Genomic DNA, 17,655 nt, shown 5'->3' with positions numbered 1-17,655 from the left:
TAGCCGTGTGTCATTGCTATTGTAGGATACTATGTTTTTTAGTTTTGTTATGTGCACAATTTTACATTTTTGAACATCTAAAAGCAAGTTGCCAATCTCTGCACCTTTTTGAAATCTTATTGAGATCTGACTGAATGTCTATGCAGCTTCTTTCAGACAGTGCTTCATTGTATATAATTGCATCATCTGCAAAATGTCTGAGGTTACTAGTAATATTGTCTGCAAGGTCATTATTATACAACATGAACAGCAAGGGTCCAACACACTTCCCTCTGGTATACCTGAAGTAACTTCATCATCTGACGATGACACTCTAGCCAAGATAACATGTTGTGTCCTCCCTACCAAAGAGTCCTCAATCCTGTCACAAATTTCACTTGATACCCTATATGATTGTACTTTTGATGATGACCATAGGTATGCTTTTCAAAAATCAAGAAATACTGCATCTACATGACTGCTTTGATACAAACCTTTCAGTATGTCATGTGAGGAAAGTTTGAATTGGGTTTCACATGATCATTGTTTTCGGAATCCGTGCTGGTTGGCATAAAAGAGGTCACTGTGTTCGAGATACCTCATTATGTTTGAGCTCAGAATGTGTTCAAAGATTGCATGGCAAATTGATGTGAAGGATATTGGATAGTAGTTTTGTGAACCACTTCTACTACCCTTCTTGTAGATGGGTGTGACTTGTGCTTTTTGCTAAGAACTAGGCATGGTGTTTTGTGTGAGGGCCCTTTGATAGATTGTAGCTAGAAGAGGGGCTAAGCTGCAAAGTCTGTATAGAATCTGACAGGGCTTCCATCGGGCCCTGGAGCTTTTTTCTAACCCATTTGATTCCTTTGTAATCCAAGGCTTTTTATGTCTGAGTAGTGACATGCTTTGTTTTCTTGAGAAAGTAGTTGTTAATTATTGATAAAAACTGATCCGTAAATACATTAAATTTTAAAACGACTCTGTCACATTATGAACAGCCCTACTATTAGCTTCCCTGTAAGGCTGCTGAAATGCTCTGTTGTCTTTTCATTAATTACCCTGTTTTTTTTTGTGATACCATTTCACTGTAATTAGCTAAACTATTTGATGAGCATCACGGTCAGAGAGGCTGTTCAGTATTGGATAAACAGTTGTATCACAGATTTAGGGTCCATGTACATGTGTGTTTTCTGTTAGTGTACTGCTTCCTTATGTAGCTCTGGAGGGGAAACAGAACACAGGTTATTGGTGTTAACTGACATTTACAAATCATTAATGTTATCAGAATGCTTCAGAACATTTATATTAAAATCGTTTGTTTTCTTTTGGTGTCTAGGTAACATAACAACTCAAATGTTGTTCATTCAATGTTGATGGTACCCTTGTAGAATGTCAATAAAGCTCACATTTGTATTAGACATTGCTGCACCTCAGTTCGCTTCTGTTAATATATCCTTCATCTTTGGCCAGGCTGTTGTCTGCTTCCACAGTTATTGGCATCTGCTGCTCTCTGTTCAAGTCCCCATGCGTGGATGAAATGAAATTAATTTCCAAGATTTTTTACAGGTTGCAATTTTAATATTAGTGTTGTTTGAAACTTCCTGGCAGACTAAAACTGTGTACCTCACTGAGACTCAGTCCAGAATCCTTTCCTTTTCAGGGTAATTTTCTTATTGACTGAGTTATCCAGCCATGACTCACAACCCACCATTGTGGCTTCACTTCTGTCCGTAACTCTCCTCCATTCTGATCTGTACAGAAGCTAGTCTGCATACCTAGCAGGGCTAACACTCCTGAGAGAAAGGATATTACAGAGAGATGGATTAGGCTGAGCCTAGTGGATTGTTTCCAGAATGAATCACTCACTCTGCAGTGGATTGTTCGCCGTTTTGAAACTTAATAGCTGGTTGGTTAATATTATCACTCTTGTAAAAATTCCATGAAGGAAATGTAACTGTATGTGCACCTCCCCGGACTCTTCCACTCACTCACTCTCTCACACAAACACTTATGGCTGTGGTGACACTGATAATGAATGGGCGCCAAAGCTGAAGGATGTGTGTGTGCGTGTGTGGGGGGGGGGGGGGGGGGGGGGGAGGGAAGGGAAGGAGTGAGCAACATAGGGCAGGTTGTAATTCCTTTGGATAAGATCAAGCAGTCCATGGGTGCACTGTCTGTTCATAGCATCCAATGGCCACAATATTTTGGGAAATAGGCCATAAGATAACAATGACTAAACAGAGGTGGTGGTGGTGTGGGGGTGTCACATCCACCCACAGCCTAATATCCTCTCTCTGCTGCTCAGCACAAATTTAATTGTTACATAGTAATAAGTTGTTATATAAAGAGTATACTTCTTACTGGAGCTGGCATTGACTTTTGATTTACATTATACTGTTATTGTATATGCTGAGAGTCAGAATACTTTTCACATCTACAATAGTTGTGTGACAGCAGGTGTAATTTGTTAGAAATCAAGTGTCACCCTATCAAAGACTTTTTATACGACTATGTAATTTTCTGTAATCATTACATTTTTGTTGGTTTTTGCTGTCTTGGGAACTATATTATATTTTGTGACAGTTTAGTCTTGCTTGTGCTTGAACACTTTCTACTGAAATACTGTCATAATGGAAATAGTATATAGATGTAGAATAGAAACAATCCATACATCCATAACAACATACTAAATGGTTTTTCTAAATTGCTTAAGGCAAATGTTGTTATGGTGTTTCCCTGAGAAATGTACAGTTCCTTTCCTTATCCAGTCATTGTTTGTGTGCTGTCTTTAGTGGCTTCATCATTGATAGGGTGTTCAGTTATAATCTTCATTTTATCATGTAAAAAATCTTATCAGTACAGGAGAGAATCTTTATTATTAATAAATTTGCAATCAAATTATTTTTTAATGAGGTACTGGTTTAGATTTGAACAAGCAGCTACTTGGTTTATATTGTAGACATGCTGATTGTTAAGAAAGAATATGAATCGGAAGGCATTTGTAGTCTGTGACCGGAAATAAAACTTTATATATAATGTCTTATTTTCCTTCAGGCAGTTACTCCTGAAATGGGTGTAACATTGAAGCCAGCGATCAGTTTTACATGCATTGTTAACCTCATTTATTTGTGGACACTGTGAAAGTAAAATAATGAAAGTAAGACTCATTTAGCTATAATTCCATATATTTAAAGAAAGGGCTAGTTTTTTATTTTTTTAAAGGTGTCTGTCATTTTATAATAATGCAGATATTTGGAGTGGTTGTTAACTCTATAGACTCATACATAGCATACAAGTCTCATTTTGTGAGTGGCGATTGTCAGAATACTTGTGAGCATCATAAGCTCAATTTGTTTTTTATTTCACCTTTTTTAAGCACTCTGATGAAGAAACTGATACAGTCAACAAATGTTCCATTTTCAGAACACTAGTGACCTGACAATCAATGTTCAAGGTAGGCCAATTTATGTCCACAAGACAGTGTTGAAGATTCGGTGCGAACATTTCAGGGCTATGTTTGAACACAATTGGCAGGAAAGTACAAGAAGGTATGTAAATACTACAGTTGATACTAATTTTTAATTAATAATAGTACATTATTCACCTTATCAACTGTTGTGTGCTTCACTTTTTCAGTGAACTCAATATGGAGTACTATACATATCCTGTATACAGAGCATTTCTTGAATACCTTTACACAGATCATGTCCTGTTACCACCAGAAAATGCTTTGGGTAAGTGCGTGAATATTTCAACAACTCTAATAATATCAGATAAACAGGGATGTAAATGCTAAAATTACTATGGATTAGTGTAAGAATAGAGTAAGCAACCTAAGTAAAGTTATCTTCAGGTTGCTTTGAACATCCCAGTGCTTTTCTTGGCACTCTCCTATTAGAGCTGGTAAGTCTTTACCCTACTCTGACCTTCTGAATTGACTTACCCAGCTAGCTTCAGATGGACCCCAAACCACACTGCAACAAGAATAATTATATCCCATGCCATTAAATGTATAAATAACTGCAGGAAAACATTGCAGATAGATCCTTTGCATTTTAGAACTTAACATTGGTTTTAAAAGAAAGAAATAGGAAAAGTGAAAAAGGAGAGGAGTGATTAGATTAGATTAGTACTTGTTCCATAGATCATGAATACGACACTTCGTAATGATGTGGAATGTGTCAGGTTAATAAAAGGTGTCCATACAAGATATTACATTACGCAAAATATTACATGACACTTAATATTTTTTTTGTTTTTTGGGTGGGGGTGGGTGGGGGGTGGGGGAAATTACCCATTTACTATACCCAAAAATTCATCTAATGAGTAGAAGGAGTTGCCATTCAGAAATTCTTTTAATTTCCTTTTAAATTCTATATGGCTATCTGTCAGACTTTTGATGCTATTAGGTAAGTGAACAAAGACTTTTGTGGCAGCATAATTTACCCCCTTCTGAGCCAAATTTAGATTTAACCTTGAGTAGTGAAGATCATCCTTTCTACTAGTGTTGTAGCCATGTACACTGCTATTACTTTTGAATTCGTCCGGATTGTTAATAACAAATTTCATAAGTGAATATATATATTGGGAGGCTACAGTGAAGATCCCTAGCTCTTTGAATAAGTGTCTGCAGGATGATCTTGAATGAGCTCCAGCAATTATTCTGATTACACGGTTTTGTGCAATGAACACTCTTTTACTCAATGATGAGTTACCCCAGAATATGATGCCATACGAAAGCAGAGAATGAAAATAGGTGTGGTAAGCTAATTTACTGAGATGTATATCGCCAAAATTTGCAATGCCCCTTATATCATAAGTAGCTGAACTCAAACATTTCAGCAGATCTTCAGTGTTTTTCTTTTCCAGTTCAACTCCTCATCAGCGCATACACCTAGAAATTTTGAATATTCTACCTTAGCTACCGATTTCTGATCGAAGTCTATATTTATTAATGGTGTCATTCAATTTATTGTGTGGAACTGTATATACTGTGTTTTGTCAAAGTTTAATGAGAGCCCATTTGCGGAGAACCACTTAATGATTTTCTGAAAAACATCATTTACAATTTCATCAGTTAATTCTTGTCTGTTGGGTGTGATAGCTATACTTGTATCATCGACAAAAAGTACCAGCTTCGCATCTTTGTGAATATAGAATGGCAAGTCATTAATATATATTAAGAACAGCAGAGGACCCAAGACCGAACCTTGCAGCACCCCATTCTTGATTGTTCCCCAGTTTGAGAAATCACCAGTTTTTTGCAAATTATGTGAACTGCTTATTTCAACTTTCTGCACTCTTTCAGTTAGGAAGTGGTAGTCTGGTAGAGCAAAGAGCAAATTGAGCAGGATAATTGATCAAGCAATATATCAAGTAACAGTGAGATGAATTACAAAGTATGTTCAGATCTAAAAAGTGCAACATTCGTTTGATGTTGCAGTTTAATGTAGCAAATATATAGCAGTTACAAGAAAATCTAATCTTGTACATAATATAAAAGAAACATCAATTGAAATGGTGGGTGTAACACTGTACAATAAAGATTTTAAGTAATTGATGTATATTGCCCAATCAGTGCCATGTATTGTGCTGCATGGGTGTAGTTTCTCAGGTTATTCGTAATAACCTTCCTGTATTTTATAACTTTAATATAAATGCAAATTCAAATAGCATAGTAAACTTGAAATTCACTAATGCACTAAGCTCATATAATTTTTTTTTGCTTAGTATGCTTAGACGCTAGAGTTATACACACATGCTCAATGAAGTGTTGGCAGAAGAGCCAACACCGTTTTGCTAGAGGAGGCCGAAATGCACGCTTTTAAGCTCACGCAGGCTGGTGTGAGGTCTGGAACATTACAAAGAAATGAGAACTTAGAAAAACGGACGCAGTTGTTGTAATACTTAACTTAAATCCATAATTGTAGAACATCTCTCTTGACTGTACATGCTTCAAGATAAATATCAAATGCTATGGCGCCTTGCTAGGTCGTAGCAAATGACGTAACTGAAGGCTCTGCTAACTATTGTCTCGGCAAATGAGAGCGTATTTGTCAGTGAACCATTGCTAGTAATGTCGGCTGTACAACTGGGGCGAGTGCTAGTAAGTCTCTCTAGACCTGCCGTGTGGTGGCGCTCGGTCTGCAATCACTGACAGTGGTGACACGCGGGTCCGACGTATACTACCTAGCAAGTGTGGTGTCTGGTGGTGACACCACACTCAACTGGAATATATTAGACTGCAGTCAACAGAAAATGTGGATGACGTAAGTTACAGTAGCTTCAGCTTTCATTATTCTGACCAGTTTTGTCATATGATAAGGTACCTAAATTCATAACAATAATGGAAAAGTAACCACTCACCTATAGCACATCGTGTGGAACACAGTAACACATAACAGAAAACAGTGTTCACACTAGCTTTTGAACAGTAGCTCCTTTTCCAGCAATAGTACACACATTCACATACCCACAAACACACTCTTGAAGTCACAAGAAGATTAATTATTGATACTCAATTTTTTAAACCAGTCGTCTGAGCTGTTGGAGTTGGGGAGGGAATAGAGGTGGGGAGGGAATAGCAGGAAAGAGACAGGACTTTGTGGCCACACAACAAGGTGAAAAATGTGCAAAGGTTACGAGGAAAAGAGATGTATGAAGAGGAGAGCTGGAGACATGAAGGGGGGAAAAGGAAAGGGAAAAATGAAGATGCAGGGGGAGAAAGGGATGGGAGAGAAAGGGAGAGGGGTTGAAAGGGGGGGAGAGAATGCTCGTGACGTAGGGGGAGGGGGGAAGAGTGGTGGGACAAGGTAGTGCATGATTTGGATGGATAAGGAGTGCTATGGATTGCAGAGAGAATGGAAAAGGCAAGGTGAGGCAATGTGAACAGTTTTTCAGAGGTTTAGGCCAGTGGAACGGCAAGAGTGCTGGATGTGTTGGAGAGACAATTCCCATCTGTGTAGGTCAGTGAAACTTGTTCTGGAAGGGATTATCCAAATGGCCTGCATACTGAAGCAATTGTTGAAGTCATTAGTGTTGTTGTGTGCAGCATGTTCGAAAACGGTATGGTCAGATTTATGGTTTGCCATAGTTTGACAGTGGTCATTCGTATGAGTAGACAGTCGGTTACTTGGGATGCTCACATAGACTGCTGTAAACTAAATGCAGCACAGCTGGTATATAACATAGCTTCTTTTCCATATGCCCCTGCCTTTTATGGGGTAGGAAGTGTTAGTGACTGTACTGTGGTAGGAGGTGGTAGGGAGGTGTAGGACAGGTCTTACACCTGGGCCGACCACAAGAGAATGACCCATAGAGTGCAGGGGTGGGAGTAGGATTGAAATAGAAATGGGCAAGGATGTACTGTACGTAGGTTGGATGGGTAGCAGAACACTACTGTGAGAGATGTGGCTAGGATTTTGGGTAGGATATCTCTCACCTTGTGGCATAACGCGAGGTAGTTGAAAGCCTGATAGAGGTTGTGGTTGAGTTTTTTAAGGCCAGTGTGATACTGGGTGATCAGACGATTGCTGGCCAGTGGCTGGTTAACAGGTTTACTAGTGGCACTGGAGACATCTTGAGAATGACCTGGATAGGATACTGTCCATCTGTAAAGTCTCTGGTAAGGTTATTGGTATATTTTAACAATTTGTATTTTCTACTGCAGATGCAGCTTCTGTGGTTGATAAGGCTGTAAGGAAGATACTTTTTGGCATGGAATGGATGACAGCTGTCAAAGTGTGGAGGTACTGTTGATGGTTGGTGCACATGATATGGAGAGTCGTATGTATGGAGCCATCTGCATCTACATCGATACTCTGAAAATCACACTTAAGTGCCTGGCAGAGGGTTCATCAAACCACCATCACAATAATTCTCTATTATTCCCATGTGATCTGTGATTTCCCTTTTTTGTTATGATGATAGTTCCTGCCTGTGTAGGTTGGATTCAACAAATTATTTTCACATTTGGAGGAGAAAGTTGGTGGTTCAAATTTTGTGAGAAGAGTCTTTCGGAATGAAAAACACCTTTGATTTAATGATGTCCACCTCAAATCCTGTATCATGTCAGTGACTCTCTCTCCCCTATTTTGCGATAATACAAACTGTGGGTCTCACAAGTGTCAGCTCTGTGGGGTTTATAACTTCCTAGCTCCAACAGGAGCAGAGATATGGGCAAAAATGTGTTTTTTTCCAGTCTCTTGTGTATAGGCTGACCTGCATGTTATGTGGGGACAGCATCAACCTGCCAAATCAGCCTGAGTTGCAGGGCAGCCTACATGTTGGGGGCAAGAAATGGTTTTCTGAACCCAAGATATGTAGCCCTATCTGCATGACAGGTGTCTTGTGGAAGTAGTATTGGCCCACTTTACTGAATTGTATTTCATGCTCTTCATATGCGGGTAAGTATAGCTGGGGTTGGTTTGAGGTGGATAGAGGAGAGGATGAACAGGGTGAGGGGGAGGAGCAAATGGACAGAGAGAAGGGAGGAGAGGGAGATGTGTGAGGCAGGTGGAAAGTGAAGTGGGCAGGTGGAGAAGGAAGAGGGGGAGGTGGCAGCTGAAAGAGAGAGAGGGAAGAGGATATGGTGGGAGGGAGTAGGCGGAAGAAATGATCAGAGGAAGGTGATAGAGGAAATGGACAAAGAGAGGGGAGGAGGAGATGAAAAGACAGAGAGAGTGTGGAGGAGAAAATGGACAGATAGATGTGGAAGATTGAGATGGACAGACAGACAGACAGACAGACAGACAGACAAAGAGATGGACACACATGAGGTGTGTTTAATATACGTGTCAAACTCATAAGCGGGCGAAGCTGCAGGGAGAAGGCTAGTATACAGTATGTACGACAACCAAGTGGGCGCAATAAGAATGGAGGCCAAAAAGAGAAATGCTCAGATTAAAAAGGACATAAGCCAAGTGTACAGTGTTTCTCCTCTGCTGGACAACACGTATACCAAGTAGCAGTGGAAGGAAAAAAGAAAAATTTAAAAATGGGATTGAAGTGCACGGTGAAAGGGTATCAGTGATAAGGTATTATGATGACGTCAACGCCCTCCAAGAAAAGAGGCAGGATTACAGGACCTCTTGAGTGGGATGTACAGTGTAGTCAATACAGAATATAGATTAAGAGTAAACCAAAGAATGATGAAAATATTGAGAATTGAGAAGCAGCAGAAATGAAAATATCTTCCATTCCTAATTTGTGTGGTCATATTGTCTGTAGTTACTTTACAGTTGTTGGGAATGTTTTAATTATGTCTTTACAGCTACAAGAAAATTCTTGTTTTTGTCACCAACTGCATTACATTTTCTTGAATTAAAACTTGGCAATGAAAGATATTTACAATCAGATTTGACCTTTAGATCGAAAAACAGTTCATTACAAAAAATGTTGATTTTTCTGTATGGTATTTCATGCCCATTTTTTCACTCACTTTAGCAAATGCCATCTGCTTGCATGTGTTTGGGTTATTTCTTTGTTTGGCACTGTTAATTCTGGCCTAATCTCACATTGCTTTGCAGAACTATGCATTCTCTGATGTTTAACACAACACAGTGCAGCACAACTACTGTTTATTATTATTATTATTATTATTATTATTATTATTATTATTATTATGTGCATATGGACTCTGTCGGATAACACATTACATTTATGAGTCGCCTATGTAATAGTCCATACAGCTTTCATTCTTTAGCTATGTGCTTTCTTCCTTTCTTCTGATGACTTGGTCCCTGATCTTTTAGGGACTTCATTCTCTGGCGTTACTACCCATCAGTTTATCTTCTAACATTAATGTTTCCGGTCTAGTATGTCCGATGTTCCTATCTGTGACTTTTCCAAATCATATTTTAGTTCTTTTATCCATGGAATGTTCTTCAGTTTTGTAGTGTGTGTCAAAATCTTGTGAGTGAGCCTTGAAGATGGGAGTTTATGAATGTGTCTGTAGAATTTCAGCCTTCATTTCTTGATATCTGCAGCAAGGTTGGACAGTTCTTCTGTTTCTTTGCATAATGTGAGTCTATACCCCTCTCCTGTTTTATCTGATCCCAGCATTTTCCTCATGCTCTTTCTTTCCTCCTTCAAGATGTTCTCCTAATCACCTTTTCTATTAAGTTCCAAGGTTTTGTTCGCATACAGAACTTCAGATTTAATCACTGTATTATAATGTTTGATCTTTGTATGAATGGTCATACATTTCTTGTTGTAGATTTCACGTGTTCTCCCATATGCTCGTTTGAACCCCTGAATTTCTGTGCTTTCTTTTCCAACCCTGTTGGTTCTATGATCTCACGGAGGTATTTGAAGTGTGGAACTCAATTGATCTGTTTATTTGTATCTTTCTGGCTAAAAATATATCGTGCATTTTCTGTAGTGTTATCAACTTTACCGTTAGTTTCCTTTGATGTAAAACTGTTGTTTTTTTCTGAAATTTGTCAGATACATGTTGTTCTTTTAAATTATATTGTTAGGTGGTCTTTTAATGTGTAAGAGGAATGGAGTAGTGATGGAGTTGAAAACCTAAACACGTGTGTGTGTGTGTGTGTGTGTGTGTGTGTGTGATCTTTAATTATTTTATACAGTGTCTAGTTTTAAGTATTGATTTGGTCATTGACTAACAACATTGTGTGTTGATGCTTTGTGTGTATGTATGTATGTATGTTTCCTTTACTGATTTTTGTGATCATCATATCTTTTTCTGTAGTACTTGCTACAGTATATGGTATTCCTGTTTAATGTGGTCTGCAAGTGTTGAATGGATGTACTGTATTTCCATGCCCTGATGTGCTTTTTATAGCTTCTGTCAAATGTCCTATCAGTCATCCCAATGTAGTTTTGTTCCACAGTCCCAGCAATTGAGCTAGTGGAGACCAGATTGTCAGTATCAGTCTGGTTTTGATTTCAGTTTAATTTTATGGATAGAATTATTTGTTTTGTAGGCAATGTTCGTGCCCTGTTTTTTAATGTATCATGAATTTTGTATGTGAATTTGCTTTGATAGGTCCTCGTAAGCCATTTTACTGTAATTATGCTGCTTGTATGTGTTGATGCAATTTGGTTTTTGATTATTTGTCTCTTCATTTTACTGTTAAGTTAATCAACTAGTGTTTCTTTTTTAGTGGTCAACTATTTTTGGCAATCATAAATGTCTAGGGAAATCTTATTACTCCATTTAGTACCTGATTGCAACCTGATTGCAACTTGATTGCAATTCTGTGCTGGTTTGTGGTTGAATTTATTTTGCTTCTGTTGTTGTGAGTTTTCTGTATGCATCAAAACTGTGGTTGTGACTATCTTTTCTTATGGTTATGTATAGAAAGACGAGTGTGTTTTCTTGTTCCTCTTCTATTGTAAAATTTATGTTCATCGTAGTGTAATTATTGTGTTTTGCTTTGACATTCATCTACCATGCATATTATGTCATCCATGTGCCTGTGCCAGTAAACGATGATGTCTTCTTCTTCTTCTTCTTCTTCTTCTTCGCGGATGGATCACTTAGGACTACGCGTAATCAACATTTGTTGGCCTTCCTTTTTGCCCATTATTCCTTCATAAGCAACAAATGGGCTAGCTTTCGTTGTGTAGACCAAGTATGTCGGTTAGTTTTTCTCTCTTCTTACTCAAAACCCAGTGTGTGTGTGTGTGATTTTTCTGATTTCATTTATGTCATGTAGATTTGGAGACCCTAATTCTCTCAGGTCTTTTTCCATCTGTTCGTACCAGTTCAGTCTTGTAGTTTTGTTCTTTAAAAATGTATGGATTTTGTGTGTTAACCTGTTTGGGTCCATTCTTTCTAAATGCCCCATGAAGTGGATTCTAATCATGCGCATTGTGTCTGTTATTTTGGAGATATTTTTATATATTTCTGCATTGGGTTTTGGATAGTGCACACCATTTTTAGCTCTTGGTCCTAGGATTTTCCTCATTATTTTACGTTCTTTCACTTCTAATTCCCCTTTTAGTGTTCTGTGCTGAAGGTTTAGTGTGTCAGATTTGTAGAGAGCTTCGGGTTTAATTACCGTTGTGTAGTGTCATATTTTGCAGTTACACGAGAGACTCTTTTTGTTGTAAATGTGTTTTGTTAACTGAAACGCCTTCTCCATTTGCTGGGCCCTTGATCTGACAGATTTCTTTTCATTACAATTTTCTGCAATCCATTCACCTAAATATTTAAATTATTTTACTCGAGAGATATAGTTATTGCCAATTTTGAGGTCAGAAGGTGCATCTTTGATGTCAGTCATAAATTTTGTTTTTTCAAATAAAATTTGTAATCCTATTTTTGTTGCCTGCTCTTGTAATAATTCTAGCTGTTTCTGTGCATTGGTAATGTCTTGGGCAATCAGTGCCATGTCGTCAGCAAGTGCTAAACAGTCTAATTCTATGCCCTTACGTTTTGGCCCCAGTCTGTGTGCTGGTGCACCTGCTTTTCTCCATTCTCTGACAACTTTTTCAAGAGTGATGTATTATTTTTATTTATTTATTTTACATCTTAAAAATTTATTTTTTCTATTACATCCCCAAATATTATTTTTTCTATTATTATTATTATTATTACTATTATTATTATTATATTATTATTTCTATCTTTTCTCAGACGTTATGTCTGGTCAAAAATGGAAAGTGACGCGGACCTAGATCAAGCGTGACTTCCTTTTAACTGTACGGTATATGTTATATTGCATTTAGGAACTTTCGGGTAATTGAACATGTATCAATAATTACGGATTATTATTATTATTATTATTATTATTATTATTATCATCTCAATTGCTCACATTGGGCCACTTGAGTCATTCCATGTTCACTTTCTCTTTGAAGATAGGACCACTTGCTTCAAGCGCTCAGCCCAATACTATTTCATACATTGTGAATGCAATTTTCTTAACTTGTCTGAAATCTCTACCGGTCTTCTGTGCATCATTTCTGATGAAAATTTATTATTCATAAGCAGATTGTTAATTTTGTCCTCTGCACGTCTTTGTTCTCTGCAAGATTAAGGCGGAGCAGATGGTGATCTGCAACATGGTCGATAGAACCGACTGTGGTCCTTTAGTGCAGAGCCGAGTGGAGGGCCTGAATCAGAGGCTCGGGCAGTTCTCTGACCACGTAGGCTGGAGATTCCGTTACTTGCGCCATCAGATGGTGGATTTGCGGGTTCTACTTCATAGGTCAGGAGTCCGCTACACACAGGAAGCGGCTACACGGGTAGCAGGGGCTGTGTGGAAGGGACTGAGCAGTTTTTTAGGTTAGAGGGCCTCAGGGAACCACAGAAAGGGCATCCGTCTAAAAGGGGGCAGGTAAAACACAGTAAGGTAGTTGTAGAAACGATCAGTATTGTAGTTAAAAATTGTCGTAGCTGTCTTGGGAAAGAACCAGAGCTCCAAGTCGTAATAGAAAACACTGAAGCTCAAATAGTTACAGGTACAGAAAGCTGGCTAAAGCCGGAAATAAGCTCAACAGAAATTTTTTCTAACAGTGTTCAGAAAGGATAGATTAAATACAATTGGTGGTGGAGTATTTATTGCTGTCAGAAGTAGTTTGCGTTGTAGTGAAATTGAAGTAGATAGTTACTGTGAAATAGTATGGGTACAGGTTATACTTGATAGGTTAAACTATTAATTGGATCGTTTTACCTACCCCCCGACTCAGAAGATATAGTTGCTGAACAGTTCAAAGAAAACTTGAGTCTCATTTTAAATAAGTACCCCTCTCATACAATTATAGTCAGTGGTGACTTTAATCTACTCTCGATATGCTGGAAAAATTATACGTTTAAAGCGGGCGGCAGGCATAAAACGTCGTCCGAAATTGTACTGAATGCTTTCTCAGAAAATTATTTTGAACAATTAGTTCATGAGCCCACTCGAAGCGTAAATGGTTGCGAAAGCATACTTGACCTCTTAGCAACAAATAATCCTGGACAAATAGTGAACATCGTGATGAATACAGAGATTAGCAACAACAAGGCAGTAGCTGCTATGCTGAATACCGTAACTCCTACAACCATAGAAAAGAAATGCAAAGTATATCTATGTAAAAAAGCTGATAAAAATGCTCTCAATGCCTTTTTAAGAGACAATCTGCATTCCTTCCAATCTGATCATGTAAGAATAGAAAAGTTGTGGAATGATTTCAAAGAGATAGTATCGACAGCAATTGAGAGATATATACCACATAAATTAATAAGTGATGGTACTGATCCCCAATGGTACACAAAACGGGTCAGATTGCTGTTGCAGAAGCAGTGAAGAAAGCATGCCAAATTTAAAAGAACACAAAATCCCCAAGATTGGCAAAGTTTTGCAGAAGTTGGAAGTATAGTGTGTACTTCAATGCGAGATGCTTTCAGTAATTTCTACAACGAAACACTCTCAAAATCTGGCAGAAAACCCAAAGAGATTCTGGTCATACAGAAAGTACACCAGTGGCAAGATGCACTTACTACCTAGTGCCACTAAAGCAGAATTATTAAACATGATTTTCTGAAACTCCTTCACCATAAAAGATGAAGTAAATATTCCTGAATTCGAATCAAGAACAACAGCCAAGATGAGAAACATAGAAATAGATATCCTCGGTGTCACAAAGCAGTTTAAATCACTTAATAAAAAACAAGGCTTCCTGTCAAGATTGTATACCAGTCAGGTTTTTCTTAGAGTATGCTGATAAAATAGCTCCATATTTAGCAGTTATATGCAACCGCTTGTGCATGGAAAGATCTGTACCTAAAGACTGGAAAATTGCTCAAGCCACACCAATACCCAAAAAGGGAAGTAGGAGTAATCTGTTGAATTACAGGCCCATATAACTAGCATCAGTTTTCAGTAGGGTTTTGGAACATATACTGTATTCAAACATTATGAAGTACCTCAAAGAAAACAAGTTACTGACACGTCAGTACGGATTCAGAAAATATTGTTCTTGCGAAACACAACCTACTCTCGTGAAGTAAAGAGTGCTATTGACAGGGAATCTCAAATTGATTCCATATTTTTAGATTTCCAGAAGGCTTTCGACACCATTCCTCACAAGCATCTTCTAACCAAACTGTGTGCCTATGGAATATCGCCTCAGTTGTATTACTGTATTCATGATTTCCTGTCAGAAAGATCACAGTTTGTAGTAATAGATGGAAAGTCATCGAGTAAAACAGAAATAATATCCGGCATTCCCCAAGGAAGTGTTATAGGCCCTCTATTGTTCTTGGTCTATATTAATGACATAGGAGACAATCTCAGTAGCCGTCTTAGATTGTTTGCAGATGATGCTTTCATTTACCATCTTGTAAAGTCATCAGATGACCAAAACGAATTGCAAAATGATTTAGATAAGATATCGGTATGGTGCAAAAGGTGGCAATTGACCCTGAATAAAGAAAAGTCTGAAGTTATGCACATGGAGTGCTAAAAGAAATCCGCTAAATTTCGATGATGTGATAATTCGCACAAATCTGAAGGCTGTAAATTCAACTAAATACTTTGGGATTACAATTACAAATACCCTAAATTGGAACGATCACATAGATAATGTTGTGGGTAGAGCCAACCAAAGACTGCGATTCACTGGCAGAACACTTAGAAGGTGCAACAGGTCTACTAAAGAGATTGCTTACACCATGCTTGTCCGCCCTATTCTGGAGTATTGCTTTGCGGTGTGGGATCCGCATCTGATGGGGCTGATGGATGACAATGAAAAAGTACAAAGATGGGCAGCTCATTTTGTATTATCACTAAGTAGGGGGGATAGTCCCACAGACATGATAACGTGAATTGGAGTGGCAGTCATTAAAACAAAGGCGTTTTTCGTTGCGATAAGATCTTCTCATGAAATTTGGACAGCTTGAAGGTGGTTCATTGAACCCTCTGCCAGGCACTTTATTTTTAGATCGCGCCTCCAAATCAAAACAAAGTTGGTCCATTGTAACATGACACGCAATTTAGGTCAAATGGATGAAGATACAGCTACAGTAGTTTGGTTTGAGTCGTAAGCTTAGCAGTTAAGCTTTACCAGGTAGCCGTTGCTATGCGTCAGGCACTCCGCCCATATTTATACGGGTACCCTTCCTTTTTCACGTGATTCATCCTTCATCTGGTTTGAATCGATTGCTTATTTTGCTTTGATCTGATAAGTGCCGTTCTCTTTGTTATAGGTGTTTATGTCACTCTAAGCTGAAAATGGGTTATTGTACTGTCATGCATTGTTTTTCACATTCTGATAATGAGTGTTTACAACCTGTCGCCGCTCGTGGCATGGCTTGCTTTTCTCCGTGCTACCGTCGCTTACAATAAAAAAAGAGAGGAATTGTCTCATTAGCGAAACAATGGCAAGAGACTGCTATTTATTGTTACTTACATTGCTGCTTTCTTTGATAATGATCAACAAGAACCAAATAATAGACTGCGTATGATAGAAGTTGTGATTGAGAGTTTAGCGAAAATTCTTCTCCGTTTGTAAATCTTTGCAGACACCTCTTTGTATTGTAGTTACATTCTGCACAGAAATTAGTCATCTTAGATTTAAAAGTCTAATCAGTTGCCATGCTTCATTTCTGACTGTATCACTATTAAACATAAGAATAATATGATTATAAACATGACATGATATGTATATTCTTCTGCGTTTGCTGTTGTCTCACTCTACTTTCATAGTTTATTAGGCAGACAGAATTTAAATGAGATAGCAGCAAACACGAGAGAATACGTGGCATAATGCTTACATTCGTATTATTCTTATGGTCAAGAGAATAATGCATGTGATTCACGATTCATAAAAGTTCCTATTAGCAGCCATCTCTTGTCACAGGTAGGAAAAAATTCAGAATGTAGAGTTGGCCATATTGACATACATCCCAATCAGTCTTGCCAGTCGGATTGTTGTAGTAGATTTTTAGCGACGACTTCAAGTGCAGTGTGTGTTGTTGTTGTTGTTGTTGTTGTTGTCTTCAGTCCGTAGACTAGTTTGATGCAGCTCTCCACACTTTTCTATCCTGTGCAATGCAGAGTAGCAACACTTATAAAATAAGAATGAAAATAACTTAGAAATTAAATGCTGAAATTTAAAACAAAATTTTATTAGGTTTGTAATACATCTTATACGAAATGTTTAAAATACCAGTCAAGACTCTGAATCACTATCACTCGATTCTTTGTTCCTCATTTCTTCTTACAGAGCATCGTCCTCCGTACCATCTAATGCATTGGATATTGAACATGTTTTAAATGCTTGTTGCACAGTCTGATTTGGAACACATTTCCATGCATCATAAATCCATTGGCACACTTGTGGCAAACTTGCACGTTTTACGCATCTTGTTGGTGTCAGTTGTCTGCCGGTTTTCAGAAGCCAGTTTGTGTACATGCATTTAGTCTTGTCCTTAAATGGCTTATTCAAACAGACGCCAAGTGGTTGCAAAATTGATGTCATCCCACCTGGAATTACTGCCAAGTCCATTTTGCTTTCCTCTAATTTTCATTTTACTGCAGGTGTTGTATGGTCTGTGAACGCATCTTATACCAACAGACTGCATAAACCAAGCATTGCGTCAGGATGAAGATTCCACACGCGCCTAATCCATTCAAGCACCATGTCCGAAAACCAACCAGTTTCGTTTGCGTGTACAATTACAGTTTTTGGAAACACTTCTGATTTCAGTATAGTCTTTTGCTT

At 38.1% G+C, this 17,655-nt stretch overlaps 1 protein-coding gene across 6 annotated transcripts in view; it reads left to right on the top strand.

The window, feature by feature from the left end:
* Positions 1–17,655, top strand: part of LOC124596070 (RCC1 and BTB domain-containing protein 1-like) — a 196,996-nt gene that overhangs the window by 116,853 nt on the left and 62,488 nt on the right. For 5 of the 6 annotated variants that reach the window (XR_006978279.1, XR_006978280.1, XM_047135052.1 and 2 more), the window contains exons 9-10: positions 3,403–3,527; positions 3,616–3,713. Coding sequence is in view for 4 of the 6 variants with exons in the window: in XM_047135052.1 (XP_046991008.1) it covers positions 3,403–3,527; positions 3,616–3,713 (223 nt within the window). In the remaining 2 variants the exon portion in view is untranslated. Of the gene's footprint in view, positions 1–3,402; positions 3,528–3,615; positions 3,714–7,648; positions 7,761–17,655 lie in introns of those variants that run through there. The other variant, XM_047135054.1, reaches the window with a different exon arrangement.

This window comes from Schistocerca americana, chromosome 2 (genome assembly GCF_021461395.2).
Source record: "Schistocerca americana isolate TAMUIC-IGC-003095 chromosome 2, iqSchAmer2.1, whole genome shotgun sequence".
Lineage (NCBI taxonomy): Eukaryota > Metazoa > Arthropoda > Insecta > Orthoptera > Acrididae > Schistocerca > Schistocerca americana.
This window is presented reverse-complemented; position numbering and strand designations above follow the sequence as displayed.